Source organism: Parasteatoda tepidariorum, chromosome 12 (genome assembly GCF_982258835.1).
Source record: "Parasteatoda tepidariorum strain Cologne lab strain chromosome 12, Ptep-v5.0, whole genome shotgun sequence".
NCBI classification, from domain to species: Eukaryota; Metazoa; Arthropoda; class Arachnida; order Araneae; family Theridiidae; genus Parasteatoda; species Parasteatoda tepidariorum.
Window position 1 is genome coordinate 49,187,348 of NC_141766.1, and position 16,148 is coordinate 49,203,495.

Below are 16,148 nucleotides of genomic sequence, written 5' to 3' on the forward strand. Positions count from 1 at the left end.
TCATGTATTTTGGATAACAATATAACTTACCCCTAGAATATTATTAACCCATATAGTTAACCCCTAAGAATGATCCTCCATTAACGAGCATTTTACTGTGGAACAGAGGGTGGTCACTCTCGAGAGGTTTCACTGTACTTGTTTTTGAAGTAATTTTTTGGTAATGGAAGAATTTTAATTTTAACGGGTTTTAGCATTGTATCAATGGGATTGGACTTTATGTATCAGTGGTTATAATGAATCAATAACTATAATAAAAGGTGGTCAAAATAAAATGCCAGAATATATTTAAAAATTGGTACATCATTTGTTAGTAAAATAACATGGATATTTATTATTTAATGAAGATTATGTTAATAGTTATGGTTTCAGGTGTTATTTGAATTGTTTACACTATCATGCTTGAATTTATGGAAACTTTTTATTATCACATATTTTTCCTCTTAATTAACAGTAAGTGTCGAGCAAGATCTTTCAATTTCTTTCAAGTATGACTGATTTCTTTTTGCTTGTATACAATCTGGAATCTTTTGCCTGACTCTATTTATTGTATGGACTTAAATAATTAAATTTTTAGCCAATTCAACTGAAGTAAAAATAAAATCATATTTAATATCTAAAGAAGCGTCACTGGGAGTTGTCATGTCAAAGTAACATGCGATTCAGTTTATTGGGGTGTATTTAGAAAATCAGATTCATTACATTTTGGACAGACTGCATATATATTTTTGTACATTATTATGCATTATTAATAAAAAAATTTTTGCATTTAAGAATTTTCTTGTGCCTAATTTTGCCACTGAATGCATGTTTTATTAATGAGGAAACTTTTTTGTTCAGATGCCAATATCTTGAAATTATGAAATCCTCCAAGATTGTAAAGACAATAGATGAGACTATTGATGACATTCAACAGGAAAAATCCATCGAAGAAAGTAAAATGTTTATATGAACTATTAAGGAATTGTTTTGAATATATTGGGTTGGCTTCTTAAGCTCCTGCAATTTTAAAAAATTTTTAAAGTTCAAACTGTAGGAGCATTCCATTTTTTCTGTCAATTCCTATGTCATTTGAGAAAAAATTTCATGTTAGAACTTGTTATATTCAACTACAGCCAGAATGATGTGTATTTTTTGAGGTGAAATTTTTAAACTTACCTTGCCAAACGCAAGCTGCTTTTTCAGTTATGGCACCCTCACGATACGTAGCACAAGTGTCACCAGCAACTATTACTACCTTAGAACCTTGATTAAAAGTAAAAAGGTGCGAAATGTGCTCTTTTTTTTAACTTGACATTACATTTTTAGCATAAATTGGCTTAAAAACAACATAGATTTTGGTTCAGCAAAACATCCTCTTTTGAATTATCTAAAATATTGTACCAAAAATGTTTAGTGATGTGCTCATTGTTAAAATTGTGGAAACTTAGTTTCCAACCCAAAATATCAATTTTGGTGATTCTCTTTCATTTTGTCTAAAAGAGTTAGTTTTTTTTTCACTTAAGTGTTTTTTTTTATATGCAAGATGTGCAAAAATCTTAAATATTTTATAAAACTGACGTTATTTAAATTTTTGTTATAAGAATTTGACTAACTTTAGCTAAAAGTAAAATAAATTAAGAGTACTTATTTAAATATAGAGGAGAAATTTTTTTGACTTAATATTTGCAAATGAATGTATGATGTTTATTTGAGAACGTTCAAAACTAACACAATAATTGTTTTTATTTAGATTTTTTAAAGATGCTAATTAAGAGTGATTATTACTCCTTTGAAAATTTTTCACTAAGTATTAAAGGATTGCCTGTATTTAATTTACAAGGATCATTGATCAGAGCTTGGTCATAGTTTTCTTTATATTCCTGATAAAAAATATTTTGTTCTAATTTGTTTTTTCAAAATGTACAATTTTAACAAACACGCTTTTAAAATAAGCATTTTTTTTTTAAATTTCTTTTGGTAGGAAAATAATAAGAAAAACTAGACCTATCAATGTGAAAACCAATATGTTTAAAAAAAATTCCAAACACTTATCAAAAGAAAAGGAGTTAGCTGGAAAAATGAAACCTCTTTCTTTATCTTCCCCTTCTCTTTTCCTCAGAAGCGTGAATTATTGCTAAATCAAATTATCTTATTAAACACCACCCTCAAAAAAAATATTGGTTTCCATTTTTGTCATTTTACTCATCTTTTCATCATAGGCCAGTCACAGACGTTCTTCCCCAAGATCAAACACAACAGGTATTTTTGAGGCTTAAGATACTGAGGAAGAGCAAAAGCTTTCTTTCTCTTTTTGGAGTTTACTAGATAATGAATTCTACTGTATGATTTTAATAAAAAATCAAGAGAAGATTCATGGTAGCAGTGATTTTAATACTATTATTTATTATATCAAAGAATGGAAGTTGATTGAAGAGATTTCGTTAGGTATGAAAAGGAAGATAGAACACATTAATGTAAATCAGTAACATTTTTAATAACAAAAACAAAAATCATTACACTCAACGTGGAGAGACAAACATTAACATCTAACCAGAAGAGCTACCAAACGTCTACTGGCTATGTATCTTTGTAATTAACTACAAACAGCTGTTGTCAAAATGTGCTAAACAAGCATGAACTAGAATTCCTGTGATATTGCTAATTTCAACACTCCTTTTCAATATCAAGAACAATTTATATCATAAAAATAAAACATATTCATAAAAATGAAATATTTATCATAAAAACAAAACATTAAACAATGTAAAAGCAAACAATTTATTAAAATGTAACATAATATCATGTAAACACAACTTTAATTTAAATTCTTACTGTTTTCAAGTCTAATTTTTAAGTTCGTAAATCTGACAGACGTGAGAGGCTTCACTAAGATATTGCTATTTGATCTACTGACGGTAGGTATTGTAAGTTCCGCTTGTTCATTCAACTTTTCCTTGGATTGAATGAAATTGCACATCAATGTGCTTTGATTTTCGATGGTGTAGAGGGTTTTGAGTGAGTCTTATAGCCCTTTGATTGTCAATATAGTGAGTGGGGTTCCCATTTTATCTAGTTATCTCTTTGAAAAGTAACTTAAGGCAAATAAGTTCATTAGCAGCTTTGCTAGCTGCAACATATATATTTAGCTTTTGTTGGGGAAATAGAAACAGATTGTTGTAATCAAGACTACTATGTTATTGTTATAGGCTCTATATTCCACAAGGATTAATTGAAAACATCATGGATGTTGAATGCATAGTCTTCATATCAGCAGCATGGTCAGCATTTCTGAAAACTGAAAATTCAGTTTTTATGAATTTATATAAAAATCCAACATCACTCCAATACTTCCCCTAAGAATATTATTCTTGTTCATTTTTCCCAATATTGCTGCAGATTTTACATTTACAATTTACATTTTATTTAAGAGTTTTTTTTTTATTTACATATTTTTTCCAAATTTCTTGAGTCTAATTATGCTATTTAATGAAAAATTTATGACAATTACTTAAAGATCATTGATAATGAATTAATTTTTTTAATTAAAGTTAATTTAATTATGGAAATTAGTTTTTTATTGATTCAGACTAATTTTTAATGACCTGTATAAAGAACTGTGGACCACCAGATGGGAGTCACTGTTTTTCAATACCTTCATGCTTTATATGAGTAATGTGGTACATGACCAAGTTACGCTTTCTCCCTATTTCCAGATTATACAGAGATTATCAATAGCCTACTTTAGCATGTTTCAGCTACCTATCTTTGTTAAATCTTTGTTGTGACTTTTCATTAAACTTGCACTTAATCATAATTGAAAACAAAAATCATATTCCACCAAATTCACTATGTGTGAAACTTTGCCAACAAATCTGAAACATGTTATTCAAACTCAATTGAGACTGTGTACCATAAAATAGAAATAAAATTTCATTTTGTTAAAATGTTAACTTTCATTTAATTTTAGTGTTTCATATTTTCAGAGTTAGAAAGTACTAAGGAAGTTATTCATGATATTGAAGTAAGTGTATGAATTTAATTTTAGTATTTTATATATTTTGGTAAGATATAGTTGTTCATATGTAGTTTTTCATATACAGTGAAAGCACAATGTGGCGAGGGCTATTTAAATTTTGTTATTAAAGCCATTAAAGAGGCAATGTCAATGATCTAATGTAAAAGATGGAATGAGACAATGAGTTTGTTCACATTAAAAGTTGTTACATTATAACTTGTTTGTTTTTAAAACATTTTTTCTGCAAAATATGGCTTACTGTTATTGGTTTGAAATACAAATCTATATGCAAGATTTGCTATTTGTACAACTATGAATCATATTATGAGTGAGTCAAAACTTGAAATTTCAAAATTAAGAGGACAGGAGAAAGGTTTGATTTATGAAGAATCCATTTTCCAAGAATCCATCAAGTTTATTATCAAGAATCACGTTTATCATTAATGTAATTAAGGAAAAAAATTGTATGTTATAAAATTTTAATTTGTAAATTGTTTTCTTTTAAAAACCATTTTACACAAAATACATTTGACAGAAGAATTCATTGTTATTTGTTTAAGTCAACAATATTAATAGGTTCATTGCATTTTTGATAAAAAAAAATAATAATTTTAGATTAATTTCTAATGTTTTTGAACAAATTGTTTAATTTTTCCACTTAATATATCCACAGTTTGCGGCCAATTGCATTACTAAGAGGGGATTTTAAGGGTCAAAAACTGTTCCAAGAATTATCCTTAAGCATTAATTCTGTAGCTACCAATAGATTAGATACCAATAGATTGAAATCAGATATGATAGAAAATAGATTAGAAAAGAGATATGATTTATAAGAAACTATGGTAAAAAAGTGTCCTTACAAAAATTAATGACACAAGTATTTTCCTTTAACATCTTGAAGTATTAAAATAAGCAAATGTTTCTGTTGCTCATTTCTTCTATCTTGATGTATCAAGTGACTGCAATATGTCACCAAATACTAATTGCTTGATGATCATGGAAAAAAGACGCGCAATTTTTACTTATCTGAACATACCAATAGTTAAAAATATGATCAAAATATTCCAATAATTAAAATAGGTAAGTCCATTATGTATGATTATAGATAAAGAACACTTCAAATTTTCATAAAAAGAATAATAGGTAGTTGTACAATTGTTCTAGAAATATTAAGTAAATTTGTAAATATTGTACTCAGTAACCCTTTCTCCCTTACTTGTCAGTTTATAAAAGGGTTGCCTGCTTTCTTTGCTTTTCGGTAATATTTCTACTAGAGGTAGCTAACTTTGTTTTGACACATAATTCTTTGTTTTATATATATTTGATTTATAGTTATTTTCCAAACTACTGCATAAAAATCATTCAACATTACATATTAAATGCGTTCCAGATCTTTTGTGGTTAGGCTTTCAAAATGTTGGCAAAAGTTCTAAAAGCTTTAGTTTTTAATTGTCTACCACTCTATAAAATATTTTGCATATGACACAATTGTTTTTAGCCTTGGTTAATAGATATAAATAATTCAGTGATTAAAGTTATAAATGCAGTAAAACTTCCTTTAAGGATCACCTTTAAACAATAGTAACTCCTGAAGAATAATCATATGTTTATGGTACCACATATTACAAGTTTTACATAATGAGAAACCTCTGAACAGCGATTTCTGAACAATGACCAGACCACTCATTGTTGGCATAAATTTTGTATCAGGGTGTAACTTAGTCAACTTTTTTCATCTCTTGTCTACAATAATAATTTTAACTGATTATTTTTAAGCACTTTCTTCCATTGATCATCTCATTCATGTCATTGTAAACAGTTTTTAGGTATCTCTACAATAGTTAATCATATATTTGACAGTTCAATTCAGTCTACTACAGATAAGGTGCATCTTTCATGGGTGGTCTGTAGGAATCACAGGTATCTTGTTCTAACATACAATATGAGTCTTTATTCTTGATGTTTCATTGGTCAGTTTTCAATTCAAGCAGTTTGTAGAAAGTGCTAGCTTGTGCATGAAAGAAGCAATGTGTGCATACACCTGACCAATATTTGTTGAGCGATATCATTTTGTTTATTCATATTTTAAAGACTTTAAGAGTGGTAGTCTGAGTTTGAACTTTAATATGTGAATAATGTGTGAACTTTAATATGTGAATATGTGAATAATCTCAAATACAAAATCAAAAATGTTTTACATTAAAGGATAAAATTAAAGTTATTGAGTATAGTTAAAAATTGAATAAGCATGCAAAAGTTACCTGGACTAAATGGCTGTGAAAAAGCGCAAAAGAGCGACAGCTTTAAAAAGAAGTGATCAGTATTTTAGTGGATTAAATTGGATTAAAAAATCAAGCTGCGTAAGACAGGCAGCAAAATTCTGGATGGAATTCTGCTTGATTGGTTAACTAATTGCCCTACAAAAGATTTGTCAATTTCTGGATCAATTTTACTTGAAAATGCTCTGCAAACTGCAATAAAGTTAGGGATAGAAAAGTTTAAAGCATCAAATGGAAAAATTTGAGATGGCTGGAAAAATTTAGATTAAGACACAACATCGTCTACCATATTCTAAATGAAGAAGCAGTAGTTAACGCTATAGAAAAAACAAATTGCTGGAGTAAAACTTTTCAGCAGATAATTGCTGATTTTGATGCTCAAAACGTCTAAAATTGTGACAAGAAGGGATTGCTTTTTCAGATTATTTTGGACAAAACGTTGTGATTTATGTGAAGATGAGAAATATTCAAAAACGAATGCTTGATTGTTCTCTTATGCTGCAGTATGGCTGAAGATTTCCAAAAGACACTCGTTATTGGAAAAGCAGCCAAACCGTGATGTTTCAAAAACAAGTTTATTTAAACTTCTTGTCATCTGTTGAAGTAATTGCAAGTCTTAGATAATACAGTTGATTATGACCAAATGACTTTTGGAACTAAATAAGCAACTAAAGAAAGAAAAAAAGAAATATGTTTTTCTTTTTTTGGATAATGCTAAATATCCAGCAGATAAAATTTTCAGTGATGTTAAAGCTGTGTTTCCGCCTACAAGCACTACAACCCATTATCAACCACTAAATCAAGGTATAATCCAGGCCTTTAAGATACTATAAAGCAAGATGCAAATCAGAAAATTTGTTTCTTTTTAGCCAAAATCTGCATCTGTAGTTGGATTTACTATATAGTTAAATGTCTTGGATGCAGTGAAGTGAATTAGTATGGCCATCAAAAAAGTGAAACTTGAAATTGTTCAGAAACCCTTTTTTAAAGCAGGATTCAAAATTTCCTCTGAGATCTAATCGCTGAGTGAAATAACTGGAAGTGAGGAAGACAAAGAAGAACTCAAATATTTACATCAGTTGGAGTCAAACATATGCTTCTTAGTGATTTTGTATATGTTGATACATTTTTTTCTATGTATGACACAATAAAAGAATTGATTGAAAACAAAGCAGAGGCAAAAGGAGCTAGCGGCCATATGAAAAAGAAAGCAGAAGAAATTAATGAACTGAATAAATTAAAAGAAATCAATTTGTAAATTTTTCAGCTCCCTAAAATAATTTTTCTATTAAAATTTAAGTTTTAGCAAGTTACAACAATATTGAAACACATTTATATTTTTTAAAATTCATGTTAGACAATCTTAAACAGCAGTGAAATAATTTTATTTATTCGATTTCCTGCTTTGAAAAGCTAAAATAACTTTACAACATTATTTTCTATAAAAATTCACATTTTGACAAGTTACAACAACCGTGTACAATATTAAAATATCTTTAAATTTCAACATGCAGCTTTTGACTAGTTTGAACAAGGTACAACGACCTTAAACAATATGAAAATTTTTCTCGGTATTTATATTCATGTTATAAAACTTTTTTACTGCCTTGAAACATTATTTTTCATTGAAATGCAAGTTTCAACTAGTTACGACAACTTTGAACAACATAGAAATAACTTTAAATTTCCTTGAAATGTTGTTTACCATAAAAATTCAAGTCTTGACAACCTTGATTAACTCATAATGTATTTATAAGTTTATACTGAGACACGAGCGTATAGATACCCTTTTCAGAGCAAGAACTTGAATAAATAAAATTATTTTACTGTTGTTTGATATTGTCTAACATGAATTTTAAGAAATATAAATGTGTTTCAATATTGTTATAACTTGACAAAACCTAAATTTCAGTAGAAAAATTATTTCCGTAAATTAAGAAAAATTTTAATGTTATTTTTTTTAGAACCTCATAGTGTACAGAAACCTTTTTGACTCACTGTACTGAAAAATTCTAGCCACATTCAGACTTTTGCTCTCAATAATGGTAATGAACTGTAAGATAAAACTATTGACATTGTCAATAATTTGAAGGAAAAACATGTGTTTTTAAAAATAAAAAAATAGCTACAAATAACTGATTTTTTGTAAATGTTGACTATAAAGTAATAAGATATAGTTAAATTTACTATTCAAGTTCCTTTTTACGTCATAATGCTTTTTTTAAAACCTTTTTGTTGTTTGATATCGTTTTTTCTTTCTTTTTTGAATAACAAACTTTGAATAGTGGCCGCCTTTTAACACCGGTAACATTGGCATAGTGTTAAGAGGCTTTACTGTCATTTATAATTTAAAAGTTTTCTTATTTAAACTTATTATTTATTGTATTTTATTGAAAATTTATGGATTTTATACCTATTTATATTAAGACTCTGTTGAGAATTTTTCTAACAATGCCACTGCTTATAGTATTTCTTCCTTTGTAACTTGAGGTGTAAAATTTGCCAATCTATTTTTCTTCTTTTCATAAAACGTCTAGAGTTTTAACTTGCTCTTAAAACTACATGAAACCTGCTGTCAATTTAACTTACTACAAACTTTCACCCTCTTATGAAGTAGTTAAGAAATGAAGAATTGATCTATAATAAATATACACATGTCATAAGTATACAGATAATGTTAAAATTGTATATCATAAAAATCTGGAAAATTGTAACCTTTCTTTACATATCTAAAACTATTGATACCCATTCAATAATTTGATGTAAAGAAGAAAAACATGATTAATTTTTATTTTTTTCATCCTGGGAAGAGAACTAACTTAATGCTTTTGTTCTACTTGTAGCACTACACTCCTTTCTTATAATTTAGTATAAAAAACAATGATAAACAATGTGATTATGTTAATAAGTTAATTAAAAATGATATTTTTTTCTCTAAAAAATGCTTCAATTTCCTAATTTTTTTATTGCCCTTTCCTCAATAAATAAATGTTTACGTCCTTTCTTATATAGAATAGTTCATCACAGTTAGATGGCTCTAATATCTCAATAAGGTCAGAAACTAGTGTTAAATTTGATGAAGATATTGAAGAAAATTTGTCTGTAAGATCTGACATACAGAACTCTGTGTCAGAAGCCCTGATTCCTGAAGAGCATGAAGTAAAAGAAACTGATGTTAGTGTTGCTGGTAAGTTGGGATAAAATATTAATTACTATATATCCCGGTGTATCAGTCAATCTCCTATTTTCGATCACGAGATAGCAAATTTCTGAGGGTTTTTTTTCTTTGGGTGTTTAAGTTACAACTAAAAATAAATCAGGTATGCAAATTTCTAAAATTAAAAATATAAAATATTGTTAACTCTACAAAATTTTCTCAAGTTAAAAATATTTCACATTATTCTCTTTGGATATGATACATTTGCCCTCAAATAAATTTGCTATAAGGCATCCTCTCAAATAATGATACTAGACGCATCAAGTGATAAATGGTAATAGATGGAGCAAATGATAAATGATAATAGACAGGTGGGGAAATGTAAATTCAAATGTTATTGTAAAATCGTAGAAAAAGTGTAAAAGATGATGTTGAATTAGAATCCGTTGCAGAGTGGGATCCATATGACATCACTGTTACGTTATTGAATCCAACACAGATGAAGCTCTGGAATTTTTGACTTTGTAGCTTTGTGGAATGTTTTAAAAGTTTTCATTGTGTTGTAGAATATTCTTTTTAAGTACACTTGAATTAATTATCATAACTTGTCTTATTTTCATTTTATTTCTGAATCTAACTTGAAGTATTGTTTCTAAAAAGAATCTTTAAGTTTAAAGAAATGTTCTTTTTGTTCATATCTATCTCATTGTTTATAATGTATCAATATTTCACAATCAACCAATGTCTGTTTTTACTATTGGTGTATATGTTGAATCTCTATTTTTGTAAAAATTTTGGCACTTTGTATAGTTGACTTATATACCGGGATCTATGGTAATAACATTTTAAAGTCATACATTTTTGTTTAACTTTACCTACTAGCAAAATCTTAGTGGGCTCACTATACAACTCAAAACAGATAACATTTTCACCCTTTGTATCTAAAATGTCAGGATGCATTTAATTATTATAATTTAATCTTTTACTAATTCAATCTTTACTGGCATTATTTTGTATTGATGTAAAATTTGTGCAAAACATTGTATTAAGAAGTTTTAATATTTTGTTTTTCCTTTTTGATTAACAGCCCTGTTTTAAATGTTAATTTTTGGTAGTGTAATAATTCCAATATGCCCATATAAATACTTTGTCAGTTTAACTTATTTTATACACAATTTTACAGAATCGTATATTTTTGAGAAAAATGAATATTTTAGGGTTATTGTTATAATAAATAAAATCAACTTTTTTAATTTCTGCTTATTACATTCTTGTCTAAAAATATTTTCATGTGCATATTTTTATAACTAAATCATTCAAGAGGATACCAACCTGAAAGTCCTGTAACATTAAAAATGGCTGTGAAATAATACTTTAACAAGCAAAATGTTTTCAATTTTCATTAACCCCTAATAACATCATATATTATTTGGAGCTTGAAAAACAAGACACAAGACTTTTATTTGTATTTTTGTTTTAAAATTGAAATAACAAGTTGAATAAATTATTTAAACAGAATGTAAAAAGCGTAATGTTTGCTACTACTTTAAATATTTGGGAAAAATTCTTCATTTAAAAGCTAGAGAAATCAGCAGGTCTGTCATCTTTAATACACCCAGGATTAGCTAACAGAAACTTTGTAGATCTGTGTCACTTGTATATATAGCTCAATAAAAGTTGAAACCATGTGCAATAAAATTTTAGCAATATTTTTTTTAAAAGATAGAACCATTTTGTTGTTTAGCTGCAAAACTGGCCATCTCCAAAAAATAAAATTCTCGAAGAAGACAGATTTTCTGCCATATTTACCCAAAATGAGACAGGAACAAAAACTGTTAGGTTTTTAAGGCATTAGAACAGACAGTGTACTTTGAAACACAACGTAAGGTGACGGGCATCACATTTTTAAATTTGAGTTTGGCCAATTTTAATACTTATGTTGTAGCTGGGCAGGTGGGTTGTAAGCCAAAACTCAAATTTTGCTAAATTTAATGTAAATTCTGGTTTTTTAGAACTCTAAATAGACAAAAATGCTTAGTTCCTTAAATTTTATTTTAAAGCTAAAATCTTCTTTTAAGTGAGTGAACTATATACATTACCCTTCAATAATGGAAAAGACACTTTCATTTTTGGAAATTTTTTTAAATTTCTCAAAAAATACTTAGAGGATTATTTTATCAATTTAAGAAGTAATTAGTTTATGCAATTTTTCATACTTCAATAAGGTTTAAAACTTTCAGAGGTTTTAGAAACCAACAATAAATTGCAAGAGAAAACAAGTATTTTTAAACTCCTTATGCTGGAAAATTAAGAAATTAGCTTGTAATTTATATTGATTACTTTGGCTGTTATTTGCAATAACTGCATAATATTTCACAAACCTGGCTTAAATATTTATGGAGATACAGACATTTATAGTAAAAAAAAAAAAAAATTCTTATGTTTTTCTTATTATACCTTCAAAAACATTTAATATGAAACAAAATTTTTAGAGCAATTAAAAATTTATTATAATTCTTTTTTTAATTTTTTAGAAAAATCATTGAAAACTACACAAAATATAACTATTTAAAGTAGTTCTTTTATTCTGCACTTACGCGGAAAATTTCAAAAAAATTTGCGTAATTTTTTAGTGTATTCTATTTTGCAACTAATGAAATAAGTCTAATTTGAATATTTATAATGTAATATATAATATTTATTGTATATAATATAATATTTTGTACTTTTTAAAAGAAAGTTCAAAATGATAAGGGATTTTCCAAAAATTTTCATTTTCTACTATTAAACAAGATTTATTAAAAATGACACCAGCATTGTGGGGGATCATGCCCCATATTGCCTCTCTCCTTTCCTTATACCATCTCTGTTTCATTTTTAAATGATTATTATACAGTATAATCATTTGTTATTAAATTTTGTCTTATGGTACAAATGAAATTTGTTGAAAACCCCCTATCATTCTGAATTCTTTTTAAAGAAGTACAAAAACTACTTAAAAATTTTCTTGAAACTCTTTCAATTTTCAAACCAGACTTTATCATTATTTTCAAAATATGATTCCCTAAAAAAGTATTGATTCCCTAAAAAATTATTAAAATTAAAACTAAACTATTCATGTGGAATGTACTGAACTATTTATGAACTATAGGGTGATGTCAGGGTTATTATTCATAATTATAATTGATTGGATAATGAAAAATGTATTCCTAGTTGCAAGAAAAGGAATAAGATGGAATTTTACAACTTTAAAATTGTATAAGAATACTAAGATTTTGCTGATGACATTGTTTTATTTGCCAGCAAATTTTAAGATTTGCAATCATAACCTACTAATTTTGAAAACTGTGCTGTAAACGTTGAATTGAAAGTAAACAAAATTAAACCAAAACTATGAGAATAAATGGTAAAACTGAGCATGGAATTAAAATTGATAGTGAAGAAATAGAAAATGTTAAAAATTTACATACCTTGGTAATTGTTGATTGTAATAGGAAAGGAGGAACAGATGCAAAAATAGCAGTAAGAATTTTAAAAGCATAGTATTGCTTCAAAAAGTTGACTTAGGTTTGACAATAAATAATTTAATGCTAAAAACTAAATTAATATTTTTAATACAATGGTAAGGTTTGTATTATTATCTGGGTCAGAAACAGGAAAAACTAACAAAACTACAGAAAAAAAGCTAAACAATTGACAAAAGAGATGTTTTCAGAAATAATCTAAATATATTCTGGCCTCAAACAGTATGTAATTCAGACCTTTACATTAAAATCAAACAGGGACCAATCACTCTATTTGTTCAAATGTCTGGACAATTCTGTAAAATGCTGAAAGCTGTTCTATGATGTTGCCATGATCATGTTATTATAGAAAGTAATAATTAATTTCTTTTTGCTCAGGAAAAAAAATGGCTCCTCTGTCTTACAATTAGATTCAAATTATTTTGATACAGGATGCTTAATGACCAGCCTTAATATATATTTTTTCTCATTGTAACAAAAAAAACTATACTCATCTCAAAATAAAGTAAGAAACAGCGAAAACAGCTATTTGTGCTGCCATACTGGTCTTGCTGACCATTGCGGCATTAATATTTAGAAATTAGACGGTAGGGGGCCAGAATGTGTATGCCTGTTCTTTTTTTTTCCGCAGAAAGTAACCTATTTCTTTTTCATCATCGCCCATCTTGAATATTTACTCTAAACTGAAAAAAATATAATGATTGTTGTTAGAAAATTCTATAACAGTCGGCTTTGAACAGATGTTGTTTTAGGCACTTTTGAGATACACCTGCATTTTGTTGAGACACAACATATGAGTCATTCTGCTTCCATGATTACCAATGCCATTCTGGCAATGAGACACACAAAACTCTATTTTCTAGTTACACTTTATTTCATTTCACAATTACAAGTAATATTAGCAGAAAAAAACAATTTAGCTGAGGAAACTCATTTTTTTCCAACATTATGGTAACTAACATATTAATAAGCGGGCAAAGGAGGATTTAAAATGATCTAAAGCCAGTATATTTTAAAATGAAATTTAATGGCAGCTCCTGAAAAGTTGAGCACTAAGCAAACAGACTGGTAAAAAATAAACTACTTCTACTGAACGAAGACTACTTTTTGATAAATTTTAATCTCACTTTCACTCCTTACTAATGAATGGTTATAGTCAGGAAATGTTTTTGTTTTTTTTCTCCCTTAATTAATATATGGCTCCTGTTGTGCTAGTTTCTTGACTTCATTTTTTAAAAGGTTCTTAATATACATTAATGCTAAGTTTGAAAATTATATTGTGCAATATACCTGACCCCTGGAAAAATTGTGATTCCTTGATCAAGCATGTATTTTTTACCCATACATGCCTGGTATATGATGTAAGCATTAAATTAAAATACCTACTGATTGATGAACCTTCAAATTTTGCCAAGATAGCAGATGAAGCAAAAAACAGCTCCAAATAGAGTGAAGAAAAAAATTTATGGAATTTCCAACGACTTAAATTTTTTAAATTTACATAAAAATTTTTATCACTAAGGTAGTTTATCCTTTTTCATTCTCCTTTCATGCTTATTATTATTTTTTTTTGTCTTTATCACTGTTCATACGGAAATAAGATACATAAAATTGATGTATCATAAAAGCAAATGGGAGAGCGGTATGCTTTTTATAACATCATTTTAAAATAACGTTTTGAAAGTCAAAAACTTGGCCTTAATACTTAATAGTTCTAAAATTAATGTTCCTTTGTTAATACTCTGTTGTTAATAATGCCTAATATTTATGATTAATACTTATAAATATGATACTGTTATGTTATTTCTCTTAAGCAGATTAATAATTCATGTATTTTCATCAATTTGCATTTGAAAAGTGTATTTGGGCATGTAAAGTTTAATTCTGACTTCTATTTTGTAGACTAACATGCACAACAAGACAAGTAAAAATGTTTTGTGATTTCTTGTGTTCTGCATTAAAGACCATGCTATATGCATTAATGTATTGTGCGAACATACATACCAAATTTCTACCACCATTTTCGAAAAATATTAATTGAAGCTCCTTCTAAATGGAATGATTAAACTAGAAAAATTCTTAGCATTGTCAAAACCGAAAAATTTTCAAAATAACTTAGGAAGAAGAACTGAACTTTAAACTTCTTCTATTTACTAGAGATAGTACACATTTTCTATTTATAGAAATGAGACAATTTTTTTTGCACAAATCCTAGATTCTACTTGTTATGACATAGGAACTTTATTGGGACTGTGGTGGAGAGGGAAATTACATTTGGTAAAATATTTTTTTTTTTTAACCATAATGTTTTTTTATAATTAGGATTGTAATTTTTTTTTCTGAAAAGCTTTTAAAAAATAAATAGATAAAACTATTTTGATAACAGCAAATTCAACTTTCTTCACTTTTAAAAATATTAAAATGCATTACTGTTGAATAATTATAAATTACATTAGTTGAAGGAAAAAAAACTGACCAATTCAGCATCTAGAATTGTTATATCAATAAGCTTTTTTGTTTTCCTACACAAAACCCACCAAGATCATATACTAAATCCTGATAAGGGTATTGCAACTTGACGGTATTGCGACTACTTATTGAATGGCGTGTTTTACTTTTTTTTAATCATCTAATTTCTTTTATATGATATATTAAATGAATCTAACCTAATGGCTCATTTTTGTTTAATTTTATAGAGGAATCAAATTCTGACTCAGAACCATCCATTATTTCATCAGAAGACTCTGCTTCTGATGATATTAAGCAAGGAAATTTTAAAACAAATAGTTATCAATCAGAGAATTCTTCAGAAGATGAAAATGGAAAAGAACATGTAATTTTGGCATCTGTTCATAATTTACCCATATGAAAATGGGGTAACATATGTGATACAATAAAGCCTTTAAACTAATTTCTTGAAAATGAATTTTATTTGCAATGAATTATGAAATATTTCTTCATAATTTACTGTCATGAAGATTGCGTATCTTATGTAATACAATAAGGCCTTTAAATTAATTTTTTGATTATAGATTATATTTTTTACGAAATAAAAATTTGAAAAGTTTTTGCAGTAAAGCCCAGTTTATTATCTTTCAAAGATATTACGGCTTTATAAATTTTAACCTCTCATTGCATTGTGCTATTTCAATTTTTTGAAAACTTGTGTTACATAGGATACGAATTTCTTT

The 16,148-nt window shown here is 27.5% G+C and overlaps 1 protein-coding gene across 2 annotated transcripts in view; it reads left to right on the forward strand.

Moving 5' to 3' along the window:
* LOC107457336 (glutamate rich 3) overlaps nucleotides 1-15,868 on the forward strand; it is a 39,430-nt gene extending 23,562 nt beyond the window's left edge. For both annotated transcript variants that reach the window (XM_043056551.3, XM_071188084.2), the window contains 4 exons: nucleotides 841-935; nucleotides 3,966-4,003; nucleotides 9,289-9,463; nucleotides 15,654-15,868. In XM_043056551.3, coding sequence (XP_042912485.2) covers nucleotides 841-935; nucleotides 3,966-4,003; nucleotides 9,289-9,463; nucleotides 15,654-15,826 — 481 coding nt within the window. In that variant the 3' untranslated portion in view covers nucleotides 15,827-15,868. The remainder of the gene's footprint in view (nucleotides 1-840; nucleotides 936-3,965; nucleotides 4,004-9,288; nucleotides 9,464-15,653) is intronic.
* The last annotated feature ends 280 nt before the right edge of the window (nucleotides 15,869-16,148 follow it).